Source organism: Magnolia sinica, chromosome 11 (assembly GCF_029962835.1).
Source record: "Magnolia sinica isolate HGM2019 chromosome 11, MsV1, whole genome shotgun sequence".
Taxonomy (NCBI): Eukaryota; Viridiplantae; Streptophyta; class Magnoliopsida; order Magnoliales; family Magnoliaceae; genus Magnolia; species Magnolia sinica.
The window spans coordinates 5413324-5428199 of NC_080583.1; the positions used below are offsets into that span (position 1 = coordinate 5413324).

Sequence of the window (14876 nt, forward strand, 5' to 3'; positions counted from 1 at the left end):
TTATCTTGTTTGACGGAGAAGGAAAATGCTGCCATGTACACCCCTCCTCACTCCATGCTCTGACAAAGTAGGGTTTCGATGATTCGTCTTCCTGACGACTCGGGGAGACGACTTTTATGGCTAGATTTCCATAGCTCTCTAGCAGCGTAGAAACCTGTATCTTCACTTTGTCGACTTCCCTACAAACACGAACGACGATTGTAACATCATCTACTGAGAGAGAAATATTCTTTGGAGGCGTCTTCATGCAGTATCTTTTAACATAGATTCTTCCGCACCAAAGCTCAGGCCCAGAAGATGTATCTAGATCAATCACCACCACTTCCCTGGGCAATTCTCCAATTTGCTTGAAGGTATCACAATGCCACAAATCGAGCGGAACCCCCTTGATGCAAAACCTACTCACTTCCACTGCAAATGGTGAAACAGACGACCAACTAGCCATCTCCACAATCAGGCCACCCGTCTTCGATGGACCAAGGGATAGTAGCTGATGAAACTCCTGCGAGCGCAACAGGATCCATAATTTATCTTCTGAGAAGAACTTCATCAAATCCTGAGCTAAATTGACAAACCCCAGTAGAGCCATCCATTTGCTCACTTCTTCCTTTGAGGAGCCTCTCCTAATCGCCACCACTATACTTCATTGAAGGACTTCCTTCGCATTCTCCAAGAGTAGTGGGTGGAAGCGTACCACTGACATCTTAGACGAACCCTCTTTCCAAATCCATTCCGACACTAGAGTGGCCTTTGAGATTGTTGTACTGGGGTTTTTTGAGCAATGCCCCGCTACAACATCTCGGAAGGAGACTGCCCTATTTTGCATTGCAACATTAGGGCCTTGTACGTTGGATTCCATCTTTCCTTGGGTGCCCTTTCTCACCTGATTCTCCTTCACAGAAGAGAGAGATTTCCCTTTATTCCTAGTAGCCCCATTTTTCAAGAAGCCTTTCTCTATGTTGACTCTCACCGACCCATACCTTGCCCCTTGAACTGAAAGGGAGAAGCCATCAAATTGCCTGCCATCAAGCTCGTCCACCGTCCACTCGATTTCGTCTTCCTTTTCAAAACAAACAAAAGAAAAACCACGAAGCTCAACAGAGTCTTTCGATCTAGGCAGCACCACTCCCTGGGGGTGTACATGGCAGTCTTGTTCGTCTGAAATTGATTTCCAAACAGCCTGGGGGGAACTGTTCCACAAATAATGTTGGGAGCTCCGATAGAGGCCGAGCCTTGGGATTTGGACAAACACCGCCCAACTTCTTCTTAAGAGCAGTCTTGTTCTTTACTTGGCAATGTAATTTTCTCTTATGGAATGATGCATTTGTTTTAGGTCTTCCCCCCTCGTATCCCCTCTCTCCTCTTCTTCTCAACTTCTCATGCATATGCTTGAGATATGTAATCGCTCACTTGGTGTTAGGGTAGGTGTCCTCAGAGTTGGTATCCTCCATGTGTGGAATGTCCATCTTGTGAGTCTCTTGATTGCATGGGCCTTGCAAGGATCACTTCCATCGGATCATCCTAACCATCTAATCAAGTCCTATGAAAATGGATAGTTCATATTGATTGTAGGAAAATGGTTCTAATCATCAATCTGGATCACCATCATGAGGGCCTGATTTTTAGTTGCATTTGTCCTTCAAGAGTTGCTTTGATTGGACCATCCTAACATCTAGTCAATTGCTACCAAAATGATGGTCCATATTTTGTAGCAAAATGGGTGTAATAATCAACTTCAACTATCTATCATGTGGGCCTCACTTTGGATTGCATGTGTTCTCCAAGAATCACTTTGGTTAGACCATATTAACTATCTGATCAATTGCTAGGGAAAAGGACGGTTCATGTTGTTTGTAGGAAAATGTGTTCTACAAATCTTCAATCTTGACCATCATGTGGGTTCCTGGTTCCACTTGATTTAATGTGTTCCTCAAGTACTGCTGTGATCAGACGTAAAAACTTTGAAAATGGTGTATTGCTTTGATTAGACCATATTAATCACTTGATCAATTGCTAGGAAAATGGTGTAGGAATTTTCAAAAGATGAAAGCATAAAAACTTTGAAAATTTATTTTTATTGATTAATGATCAATTCCCCATCTAGATATAATCAAAATTTAAAACCCTAATTTGAATGGTTTAGATCTTACCTCATAATTGCTTGTCCTTGATGCGAGGAATCAATGTCGTTCCTTCTTAGATTGAGAAGGTCTCTCGTGATCTATCCCCAATGAGAGAATAGAACCCAAGCCACCAAGCCACAATTTCTCTATGCTGTAGGGCTGTAGGGAAGGGTTGGAAGAATGTTACTATGCAAGTCATCAATCAGGTGGACGCCAACAAAGATGGAAGGAAAAGAGAGGTGAAGATCTCTCTCATTCTCTCTCTTCTCTCTCTAAGTCTCTCTCTCTATTGGGTTTGGACATCCAACACTAGGAGAGAGAGGGCATGTTTTTGGCTTAGGTTCCTATTCCCCTTCGAACAGGATCTTATATAGGAGGGCATAGGGTTTCATGTAAGCACATGTTTTAGTGCTTTACTACCAAATGCACCCCGGTATGCCCTCCATCATCAAAAGTCTTTCAGCTTGCCTAATCCACAAACCCAAATAGATCAATGCCCTTTCACTAAAGTTGACATCCATCAAGCTCTAGAATGGACATCAAAAGATTTGACTGTTAGATTTCCATCAAGCTGGATAAAAACAAATATACAGTGAAAATAAAAGATCCAATGGTTGAAATTGATCATAAAACATCTGATGATGCTGGCCAGCTAATTTGAGATTAATGGGGGGCATCTAAAAGGTAAGATCTAGCCGCTAATCTTAGTCCCGGGTGGCAAGCAGATCCCTTATTGAAGTACATCAGGCCTTAACTGAATTTTAATGTGTGAACCAATAAGAACTATATGCCAGTCACTAAGTAGCAACAAAAGGCATGTCAAAGCTAACATATCATGATTCTTGAAGTCCCTCAACAATCTCAGGTCAGATGACAAGTCTAAGTTAGTGCATGATCAAGTCGGTCCAATCCAAGCATGATTGGTATTTAAGTTAGGAGGCTCGATGGATCAATCCAATACGGATATCCAATCAGGCCTAGAACTAGGCCCCAATCAATGGATGAACATCCATACTCCCATGGGTGAAGGGCATTGGCAACAAAAAGCCCGATGGTGGAGATCAATTCATCCTGACTCGTAATCGGTTCATATCACACTGGACGACTACAAACAAATCCTGGAATTCCCAAACCCGCTTGAGCGGTCATGGTGTTTTCGGATACGCAAGAATAGTTGACCATCAACTCCCCAATAGCCCATCTAGGCTGTTATGTCCACTTCTTCTTTCCCAAAGGGCCTTAAGAGATTCCGTAAAGGAATCTCTACAACTGATTAATACTTCCAAGTTTCCAATCACAATTAATGCAAAACAGAGATAATGGGTTACTTATTACCCTGTTCCATTCATTAATAAAGGTCACCAGTGACTAGGTTCCAATCAACAAATCAATCAATTTAGCTTTCTAGGGCACACATAAAACCAATAAATGGCTGGTCCATATTTCTTGTAGGAAAAAGGGTCTAATAAACAATCTAGAGTTTTGGATCGTCTCTCATGTGGACACTGCTTTCGATTGCATGTTGTCCTTAAGAGTTAAGGCTCGCTTTAATTGGATCATCCTATCCATTCCTCAGATGCTAGGAAAGCGGATGGTTGATATTAATTGTAGGAAAATGGGTATAGTGATCAATATAGACTGTCCTTCATGTGGGCCACACTTTCGATTGGTTGTGTTCCTTAAGAATTGCTTTATCCGGACCATCCTAAACATCCGGTCTGCTAGGAAAATGGGTGGTCCATATCGATTATAGGAAAATGAATCAAATCATCTATATGAAATGTCCATCATGTGGGACTCACATTTGGTTGCATGTGATGTGATTCCCAAGAGTCACTTTGATTGGATCGTCCTAACTATTTGATCAATTGCTAGGAAACTCAGATGGTCCATCTTGTTCCTATGAAATGGGTCTAATCATGAATCTGGACTGTGCATCATGTGGGCACCACATTTGATTTCACATGTTCTTCAAGAATTGCTTCAATCGGGTCATCCTGACCGTTTGATCAATTGCTATGAGAAATGGACAAGGTCCTCTATATTCTTGGTGAGGAATATCGCATATTTGTTATTTTGGTAAGCAGTTGACGTACAATACCTGCCTTCTTAAAGTGCGGTTACTAATTCCCAGACCCAGGCTTGTATTCCTCACTGCTGGCTCTAATTCTCTTCTTCATCAAGACAAAATGAGTTTTTCTTCTTCCAACATGAGGCTGTCTACTTGTTAATCACATCAGAAAGGCTAGTTATTACTGATAAATCTCATTAGAAAGGCGAGCTTACCAATTCCTTAATTACTCAGTTCTTTTCAACTGTTTGACCATGTACATGAAGGAGTTATTATCGTAACCCGTGACATCTCTGCACCTGCTTGAGGGGCACTGCTTGCTAGTCTTGTTATAGAGGTTAGTTTAGCAAGTGGTTAATTACCATTCGTTTTACCTTAGAGGGGTGTTACATGGTGTTCGATTGAGAAAGGCCTTTTTGTTCAAGCTCAGCAATGATACAGTTGGGGGGGCCACTGTTGATCTGGTGGCCCTATCTGGAATGGGCCATGCCCCAATATCTCCCCTGTCAGATGATCCTAGCCATTCACTGATAGTGAACTTGTGACAAACGGCCCACATTTAATGTTCTCCAGTTGGATGGTTAGGATCGTCCAATGAGGTAGGTTTTTAGGGTATCTTACATTTAAAATGGAGCCACCATATTAATAGTGATATCACCTATGGGTGACATGTACTGTTTGTTGGGCTGAACAAATCCTTGATCGGACATTGTCTATTTCCTCTTTACCTTACCCGCACATTACAATTTTGTAAACATAGAGAAGCATATTCTTATTATCACAGCCAATAACCATAAAAGCAAGTGATTGTCTATCCTGAAAATAATTCTTTTTAGTTTATCGGGCATTTGTACTGGAATTCTACAGGTGCTTGAGCATGAACTCGGTGAAGCAAAGGTGGTTGCAATCCAGAAAGCTGCCGAGGCTTCAAGTCTGCTCTCTAAATTTGTGGAGGCTCAAGAAACCATGAAAGAAGCCGATGTTATGGTAAATGCGCTTGTGACAGCAAATGAAACTGCCAAACTTGAAATAGAAAGGTATAAGAAAATGGAAGCCTCGTTAACTGAGGATATAGACTCCTTAGTCAATGAGGTTCAAAGGCTGCAATCTTCTAATGATGAGAAGGAGCAGCAGTATGAACACCTAGAAAAGCAGTTCTATTCGAATCTGGCAGAAACACATAATCAAGTGCAGGTTCTGGATGAGATTCTCACACAAATGTGCACCACTTCCTTGGAGGAATTCAAGTCTATTGTCTCTGATATTCACTGCCTGAAGTCTCAGCTGCTGCACTTTGTGAATTTAGCGAAAACATGGTTAGAAGAAATCTGGTCTGAGATAATTGTAAAAGATTGTGCTGTGTCTGTTCTCCACCTCTGTCACATTGGAATTTTGTTGGAGACAGTGACGGGGCTGAATGCAGAGAATAGCTTCCTTCATCATGGGCTGTATGAATCCAATTCTGCCATTACAGATCTGAGAGAGCACAATTTTAGAGTGAAAAGGGAACTTGAGGTGTGCAGCATACTCAAGGGAAAGCTACTGTTCGACATCAAGAACAGTTTCCACCGGATTGCTAGAAAAGAAGAGGAAACAGGAAAACTCAGTGCCAAACTAAGCTGTTTTGAGAAAAAGATTTTGGATTTGCAAATGCAAGAAGAGACGATGTTAGCCAGGTCGAATTCTATGGGCTCTGAGCTTGCTGTTCTGATGAAAGAGTTCGATCTGAGTAACAGAAACAGGATAACCGCTATTTTAGATAATGATGTACTGCTGAAGGAGATAGATGAACTTCATTGTCAGCTGGAGGAGTCTTCAAGCCTGCAGGCACAGTTCCAAGTTCATCATGCAATGTTTAGGGATTCTATCTGTAGAGAGCTGAACCTGCTCGTAAATGTTCCTCCTTCTGAGTTTCATAAAAGCTTGAATGAAGAGAGGACTGGAAACATACAAACAAAGGAAGGGATTGAATATTTCAAGGAACTTATAAATTATCAGACTGAGCTTATTACAGTGGACTTGTCTGCTAAAGATTTCGAATCTTTTATCTTGGCATCAGAGTTGAAGCAGAAGACTGCAGAACTAAATAAGATGGAAATTCGAATCCTTGATTTGGAAAGAGAACGTGACTCATTCAGTGCAATCCTCGAGGTTGTAAAGAGAGAAATGATTTCTGTTAATGTGGACAGGGAACTCGAGGTTGCTCTTTTAAGAGAAGAAGTTGAAGAAACCCATCTTCAACTTGATATCGTGTGTGGTGACAAACATGACCTTTTGCTGAAGTTGAACGAAAGCAGTGACAGAGTTGTGGAGATGGATAAAGAAAACAAGGCCCTTGAACAAGATATTCAATCTTTAAAAGAAGTTGCAGATAAGCAACAATCAGATTTGAGCAGCCAAAGCATCAATCTGAACAGGTTTCGAGAATCTTCAGAAAGACTTCTTGAAGATTTATGGGTGAAGGAAGAAGCTTTGGAATATTCTTCGACTCAAATGTCCGCCCTTGATCTACAAAACCAGAAGTTGCAGGATGATGTTTGCTTGCTGCAATCATCAATTTCCAGACTTCAAACTGAACTGGACATAAAAAATGCAGAAGTAAATGACATTCAGCATTCTAACTCCATCGCTCTCAACGATTTTGAGTCGAAAAAGTTAGAAATGGCAACTGTCACTGGTGAAATGGATGCTATGAGGAAGGAAAATGAAAAACTGAAATATGAGGTGCAGAATCTGAAGGCAGAACATTCCAGGGTCTTTGAAGATTTTGAAAGCAGAAAGGTAGAAATTGAATATTCTTCTAGGCGCATTCATGTCTTGGATCAGGAAAATCGCGAGCTAAAAGACAAAATCTGCACCTTGGAAGCTTGTGTAACCAGTCTATGCACTGATCTAGACACGAAAGTTGCAGAATTGGAGGAACTTCAGCATTCTCATTCTATAGTTGGCAAGGACATTGAAATGCAAACTGCCACTATAAATGCATTGAAGTTGGACAATGAATCTTTCAGACAGGAGCTTGTGCTCATGAAGCGGCAGAAGGATGAAATTGTCACTTCACTAAGCTTGAATGTTAAGCACTGTTATGACTCCATTGAAGGGGTGGATGCGATTGTGAAGAAAAGCAACACATTACAAGATAGAATGTTTCAAGAAATTTGCGAATACGAAGAAACGGCAGTTAAGTTCATAACAGAGTCGGAGTGCTTGAAGATGTCTGCTAAAGAATTGTTGTCAGAGAACTCATCACTCTGGGATGAATTGGCATGGAAAGATGAAGTCTTGAAAGGATTGCAGTTTGATTTGAGCTTGTTGCAGGAGTCAGCATCTAATGCAAAGGACCAAAAGGATGAATTTGAAGAAGTGGTGGCCAGATTGGAGTTGCTGGAAGATGAGCTTGAAGTAAAAGCAAATGAACTTGATGAGACTCTTGCTCATTGCAAAAGTCTTGAAGCTCAACTTCTTGAGAAAGCTAACAGGATCTCTACTCTTGAATTAGAGCTTATGGAAGACCAGAAGTCACTAAAACTGGCTTCAGATGAAAATCTTGAGTTGAAAGCTCACATGGAAGATCTCTTGGTGACGAAAAATTTCATCGAGGAGGAGTTGATGGAGAAAGGTAAACTAATTGAAAGGTTGGAAGAAGAACTCATTGAAATGAGTGATTCACTTGGGCGAATGAATCATAACCTTGAGGGTTTGAAGAGTGATCTGAATGAAGTTACTAAGGAAAGGGATTGCCTTGATTCTGAGGTACTTGTCTTGAAAGAGCAGCTAGAAATGGCCCAAGCTGTTGCTGAAGAAAATGAAGCAATTGCTACAGAAGCTCGACAGGTGCTTGCTGATTCTTTTTATCATTACCTTATTTCTGATTTTTTTCCCCTACTTGTCTCATGTTTGATTCTGATGTTTTCCCTTTCGATCTCAGATAGCTGAGGCAAGGAAGAACTATGCCAAAGAGAAGGAGGAGGAGGTGAAGCTGTTAGAGAAGTCTGTGGAAGAGCTAGAATATACCGTAAATGTATTGGAAAACAAGGTCAGCTCATCAATGGTTACTGGGATATATTCAGAACGTTTCCTGCATTAGCTTTAATTCACTTAATAGTTTTCTTAAGTAGCTTTTACTTTCCATTTCTTTTAGGTGGAGATTGTCAAAGGAGAGGCTGAAAGGCAGCGGTTGCAGAGAGAGGAGCTAGAATCAGAGCTTCAGGTTGTGAAACATCAGATGTTGACAGTACATACTTCTGCTGCATCACAAAATCAGAATGTTACTAGAGATGGAGATCATGATGAGATAACTAGGTTTGTAGTATATGTTGTGCTAGGCCTGTTAAAATCTACTCAATATTTAGTCATCAATGCCTATTTCTCTCTTGAATAGGTGCCTTGAAGAGAAATCAAGTGATCTACAAGAAGCCCACAACCAGATACAAATTCTTCAAAAGGATATGGCAGAGAAGGATGCAGAGGTGCGCCCCCAGTGTGTGTTTTTTATTGTACCACTTCCTGATCTTAAATAGCTCATGTTGTCAGAAAGATAGTTGAGAGAGTGCAGTGAATAATTTTTTTATTTCATTGTTATGTCATGTGTCTGTTCTTTCAAGATTTTACATGCTTCCTGGTGCTCTTGAGCAGTACCATTACAAGCTTGCCATTTTGCCAGTAGACTGTTTCCTATTAAGTTGCATTCCAGTTTTATACCTCATGTTTATGAAAGTGAAAGAAGCTGAAAAGCATGCTGTTTGAGATTATGTAGTGAGCTTATGCAACTTGAACACAGATATCCCTGTGTGACGAGGGGTACGGATTTCTGACAGAAGTATTGTGACATTGAAAACCTGATATGTTGACATGTTCATTCAAATATATCATGTTATTGGAATTGTCTAATTCTATACATTTCTATTCATTTGTACTGTATATATAACTCAAATTTTATCAGAACTATACAAATAATAAATATGCACTGCTAAAATAGAAGAATAAAAGGAAAATTTTAGTTTTTTACTTGTGGATGTGTCGATGCATGTCCTTCACAACAATTATTTCTAGAAAATGGAGTGTCTTTGTTCCATAATGGCTAATGTGTTAGAATTTCCCCGTCAAATACTTGAGGCTAGTGTTAACGCGTTGAATGGCTAACCCAGCTGCTGGAATTGCTTGTAAAGTGTCAATTGAAGATTACATTTTGTTTTGTTTGCCTACAGATTTCCCACTGCAAAGCACACATCTCTGAGCTGAACATGCATGCAGAGGCACAGGCACGCGAATACAAGCAAAAGGTAGATTTCCACTTTTTAGGTACTTCTGCAGATTTGATTTTTCGGATGAAGACTTTAGAAGAGGTAAGCACTTTCTACTTTCTTCAACTAACAATGTTTGATCCTTGAAACAGTTCAGAGAATTGGAAGCCATGGCACAGCAAGTCAAACCTGAATCTTTGTCGTCCTATGTTGTTACAAACTCGACAGCAACAAAAACAGAGAAGAATGCAGTGAAATCCCGGGGTTCTGGTTCTCCTTTCAAATGCATTGGATTGGGCCTGGCGCAGCAAGTAAACTCTGAGAAGGAGGAGGAGTTGACTGCAGGGAAGCATCGGATAGCAGAACTTGAAGCTTTGGCTGCGAGTCGACAGAAGGAGGTATTTCTCCACCCATTCATTACGCCATCCTGGAAGATGCATTTTATAATTGAAGTCCCTTGATTTCCTTTTCAGATATTCATGTTAAATACCAGGCTAGCAGCAGCAGAGAGCATGACGCACGATGTCGTTCGGGATTTATTAGGAGTTAAGCTGGACATGGCCAACTATGCTGTAAAATGCCAACTCCCTAATCCATTCTTTCCAATATTTTCTTCTTTAAATAAGTTGATATATTATCATCTGCAAAGCTATGTGATTGTGGCCTTTTCCATAATCAGTGTAAGCCAAATTGGATAGTTTGTCCATTTTGTCATATTGTTACATTTATACAAATTACATTTCTTTCACTTCTTCCAAAACTTAATTTCTTTACAAGCCATCTGCAGTAATGCCTCACCACCTTTTTTTTTGGGGTTAATGTCAGGCACTGTTAGATCATATGCAGGTGCATAAGATGGCGGAGAAGGCTCGAGTACAAAATGAAGAGTCCCAAGAAAAGGTCTACTACATTGCATTGTTGATCATGTTAAGTCAGTCCATGTATTTTTAGTGTTAAAAGAAATGTATCCATTGTGCAGGAGAAGGAGGTTGTCAAGCTGAAGCAACAGCTCGATGAGTTCATCGAAGAGAGGCAAGGGTAAGCTCATTACCAATCACTGTCTTGCATCTCAAAGAGAATTCTCCACTTTTCGTGATGGTGCATTCCGTTTATAGCTGCTTAACTTGCTTAAGAATATCATTCTGCAGATGGCTCGATGAGATAAACCGAAGGAATGCAGAGATGGTGGCCACAAAGGTTGCATTGGAAAAGCTTCAGCAGCGGGATCAATTTCTTACAACGGAGAACCAAATGTTGAAGGTTTGAAGATTTTTTTTTATTTTTTTTTCCCAGGCTTTGTAAGTTAGAGCCACTCAGCTAAGGCTACTCGTGGGAGGATTCTGAATCCTACCCTCTTCAGTAGCACTGGATGTGCTTGTGAGAGATCTGGGTGGTTCATTAGATGTGCGCCATCATGAGAATTTGTCATGACCCAACATTTGGGCTCGTCTGTTCATCGGGCGGTTTATGTGAAATTTGGCATTCACATGTCACATTGGCCTTTACTCGTGCAAGCTAGTGACAAATCCCTGTAAAGAGTTTTCCCCCCCTTTCTTTCTGTTCTTTCTTTTCTACAATCTTGATTCCTTTTGAAACTGTGTAGGTGGACAATGCAAACCATAAGAAGAGGGTTACGGAACTAGAAGACGAAGTGAAGAAGCTATCCGGCCAGCAAAATCTCCAGCAGCGCATACATCACCATGCTAAAATCAAGGCAAGAAAACATTTGCTCAATCTCTAGTTCGTCCTTCCAAAAGCAGTGATTTTCCCACCATCTATTTTTTTTAACCTGTTCATTGAGTAAGTTTAACATTCTTTACCTGCAACAGGAAGAAAACAACTTTTTGAAAACTCGGAACGAAGACCTCGCTGGCAAGCTGCGGCGAACAGAGGGTCTCCTTTCACGCCTGAGAGAGGAGCTGGTTCGCTATCGTGCTTCTAGCGGAAAGAATCCTTATGTCGATATCGATGAGGAGCAACGACTGAAAAACAAACTAGAGGTTAGTATTTGAGAGACTGCTAATATCAGGCCCACAATATCTTGCTGAAAATCCGTATCACTCTGCACATGTGTGTGATGTTCAGATTGCTCATCCTGGGGGCTCTTCCATGGATGGGCGATGGTGCAGAAATCACACTGGTCAAGACAATACTAGCCATTTGAATCAAGGACTTTGAAGGAAAAAAAGAAGAAGGGACGATTAAAGAAATATCAGCCAATGGTCTGATGGCAGGTTTTCAGACCACTGTGATATGCCCATGGCCCATCTATGGTTTGGCCGAATGGATGTCATGCAGATGTGGCAATGGATGTCATGCAGGTTGTCAGACCATTGTGATGTGGCCAAGTTCCACTGAGAGATGAGTTCAGTGAGTGGAGAGAGAGGTCTAACCGTTGGTTTTTATTTTTATTTTTATTTTATTTTGAATAGACTGCAGAAGAGGAGAGAGTCCAACTAGCACAGAAACTCTTAAGTTTGTGTACCGGCATTCTAAAGGTGGCAAGATACTTGAATTCAGACCATATTTTGATTCCGATTCATGTGCTTCTATATATTTTGATTCGAATCATATTCGTGCAGGCTGCAGGAGTAACAAGGCCTGTGTCCGATATAAGCCCTTCCATGGCGGAAGAAGCGCTTAATCAGCTCAAGGATCGGATTGCGTCATTGGAATTGGAATTGCAAGATATGAAGTTTAAGGTGATGGACTGTTACCTATGCTGGATAGTAAAATGTGGGGTCCATCAAAATTATCTAGGTGGAATTGGAAGAGAGCCATGCTACTAAGGTCACTTGTGAGACTAGGATTTCGAATCCTGTTAGCATCACATGCGTGAAATCTGGGCTGTTAATCAGCTTTCCTGATGATCAGATCAGCCTGATTTTCAGATCACAATGCATATGCAAGGGGGGTACCTGATATGTGGCTGGGATCTCATGCACATCGTGATAGAAGGATCCAGAATCCAGATCCTAATCTCACAAGTAGCATATGCATTCCTCATTTAGGGAAATCCGACACTAACATGAGATAATTTCTTTTTCAGAGCAAGATATCGGGTGAGAAGATCCGATTATCCGAGCTCAGGCAACAATCCTCACCATTTAGTAGCACAAGGACAGATGAGAACTGTCCGACGCCGCAGCCTAGAAGGATATCCCGGACGCCATCCATCTCGGCTTTGAAATGAAGACATTGATTGCAAATGGAGGAGTGGCTATCTATATGGATTGGCTAGCATTTTGCTGGCTGTTTGAATATTCACCATTTCGTGCAAGGACCGATTGGAACCGTCTGATGCCACAGCCCAGAAAGATGTCTTGAGCACTGCCTATCTTGGCATTTAAGATGAAGAAATCAATTGCTAGGAGTGGGCCACGTTCACATGGGCTAGTGTTGTGCTAGCTGTTTGGATGTCTGAGTTGTAAATGTTTAGCTCTCTGTGAATTGTATGGCTGTTCTGAGCTATCTATTGATTCTTTCTGTATCAGCGACCTTCCATATAAAATTTAAATGGAAATGATTTACTGCCATTTCTTCAAAACTTTCATTTGCATATTCATATTGCAATCATAGGGCCATTGATCGATGACTGGAAATGTATAGGAACTAAGATGATTATATAGGAGAGAGCAAGTGTTTCTCTTTTGAGTTTGGTTCATCATCAGGTGGGTCACACATGTATGTTAAACGTGGATCGTTGGTGGCGTTTCCTAGCTTCTTTCATTGTCATTCATGTAGGGTCCACCTGATGAATTAATCGCCTAGTGCATGTGCAACTTCAATCTGGGTTCGAGCTGATAAATGGTCTGGATCTTGCACCCTCATGCTGCTAAGAATACCCTCAATCTCTAGGCTGCTATTCAACCGTCGGATGCTTGGATCATGTGGTCAACATTCAGCTGGAAAAATTCATGAACTTACATGTTAAGTTGTTTGTAGTTCTTTTGATCATGGCCCATCCCACGATGTTGCTCAACAAATGGACCGTTAGGATCTTTGAGGCATTCAACCATGTGGGCCCCTTTCCAGTGGGACATGGCCATGGACTTGAACAAGCCGGTCCGAGGCTAATTTCCTGTGACAAATGTTGTGGATAGCCCACTGGCTTCAGTGGATCCAGCGATATTGATGTATGTGCCTTACATCCATACCGTCCATCCGTCTTGACAGCTCATTTTAGGCACGATCGCAAAATTAAAGCAGATCTAAATCTCAGGTGGACCACACCACATTAAAACAGTGGTGACTGAATACCTACCATTAAAATTTTCTTGGGAACCACCTGAACCTTTTTTGGCCATCCAACTTGTTGATAAGGTCACAAAGACCTGAATGAAGGGACCACACGAATATCAGCTTGATCTGAAAATTGTGGCCCACAAGAGGTTTTTAATAATCAATCACCACTGTTTCCTATAATGTGGTCAACCTGAGATTAGGATCTACTTCATTTTTTTTGGATCTGTCAAAATGGATGGATGGCAATGATGTAAGTCATATACTTCGTGGTGGGTCCCACAGTCAGGGATCCGCCCAAGCCGGCACTCTGTGGGCACAATGTCGTGTCTTTATCACATCTGTCACGCCTCGAAATTTAGTATTCAAGTTGGCCAGGATTGAACCCGAATTCCAGAACTGTGAATTGTACTTAAACAAAACATACATCGCAACCCACGTTATTTTCATGCATTCTCAAGAAAATCAGGGCAACTAAAATTATAATAATCATTGTCATTAAACAACGTCCACGAACCAATTTATGAATATTTAATTACATTGATAAAAATAATAATGATAATAACAAAATGCATTGAATTTTAAGAAATTTTCAAATAAAGTAATAGGAAAAGTCCTTAATCTTGTCCAACCGATTCTTCATATACAAACAATGCAAAACAGTCTATATGGGTGTGAGCGTGACGGCTCGTAAGGTCAAATCATTCCCAAAATTAAAAATTTTACTTTAACACCAATACAACTCAATAAAATAAATAGGATTAATTATGAGTATTGAATCGACATTTTACATTGCAACAATAACAATTTATTTTTTATAATATCAAAATAAAATAATACAGTCATATAAAAACCTTTCAGGTTCAATCCAGGGCATAACACCCGTATGTGTTGATCCTTTTAGAGAATGACCCTCGGCAGAGCACCGGTGTTGATCCTTTTAGGGAATGACCATCGACAGAGCACCTGGTGAACAAACTTTTAGGGTAAATACCCAAGGTAGAGTACCTGTGTGTGTTGATCGTTTTAAGGAATCGTCAAGGGCAGAACACTCGTAAATTGAAATACATTCTTCATCATCTAATAATAAAGGAAATAATTGTAATTTAAATACACCACAATAAATAAAATGAAGTTAATTAATAACTTAAATAAATTATCCCTACAATATATAACTAAGAGAAATCAAATAAAATA

General features: G+C 40.6%; 1 protein-coding gene across 1 annotated transcript in view; it reads left to right on the forward strand.

Annotated features, from left to right (window-relative positions):
* The window catches only part of LOC131218639 (kinesin-like protein KIN-12D), a 31269-nt gene extending 18296 nt beyond the window's left edge, over positions 1 to 12973 (forward strand). The window contains exons 24-38 of the mRNA XM_058213300.1: positions 5062 to 8028; positions 8123 to 8230; positions 8336 to 8496; positions 8576 to 8663; positions 9402 to 9476; positions 9590 to 9835; positions 9911 to 10009; positions 10263 to 10337; positions 10417 to 10475; positions 10586 to 10697; positions 11041 to 11151; positions 11267 to 11437; positions 11870 to 11935; positions 12020 to 12139; positions 12487 to 12973. Coding sequence (XP_058069283.1) covers positions 5062 to 8028; positions 8123 to 8230; positions 8336 to 8496; positions 8576 to 8663; positions 9402 to 9476; positions 9590 to 9835; positions 9911 to 10009; positions 10263 to 10337; positions 10417 to 10475; positions 10586 to 10697; positions 11041 to 11151; positions 11267 to 11437; positions 11870 to 11935; positions 12020 to 12139; positions 12487 to 12630 — 4602 coding nt within the window. The 3' untranslated portion in view covers positions 12631 to 12973. The remainder of the gene's footprint in view (positions 1 to 5061; positions 8029 to 8122; positions 8231 to 8335; positions 8497 to 8575; positions 8664 to 9401; positions 9477 to 9589; positions 9836 to 9910; positions 10010 to 10262; positions 10338 to 10416; positions 10476 to 10585; positions 10698 to 11040; positions 11152 to 11266; positions 11438 to 11869; positions 11936 to 12019; positions 12140 to 12486) is intronic.
* Positions 12974 to 14876: the final 1903 nt, after the last annotated feature.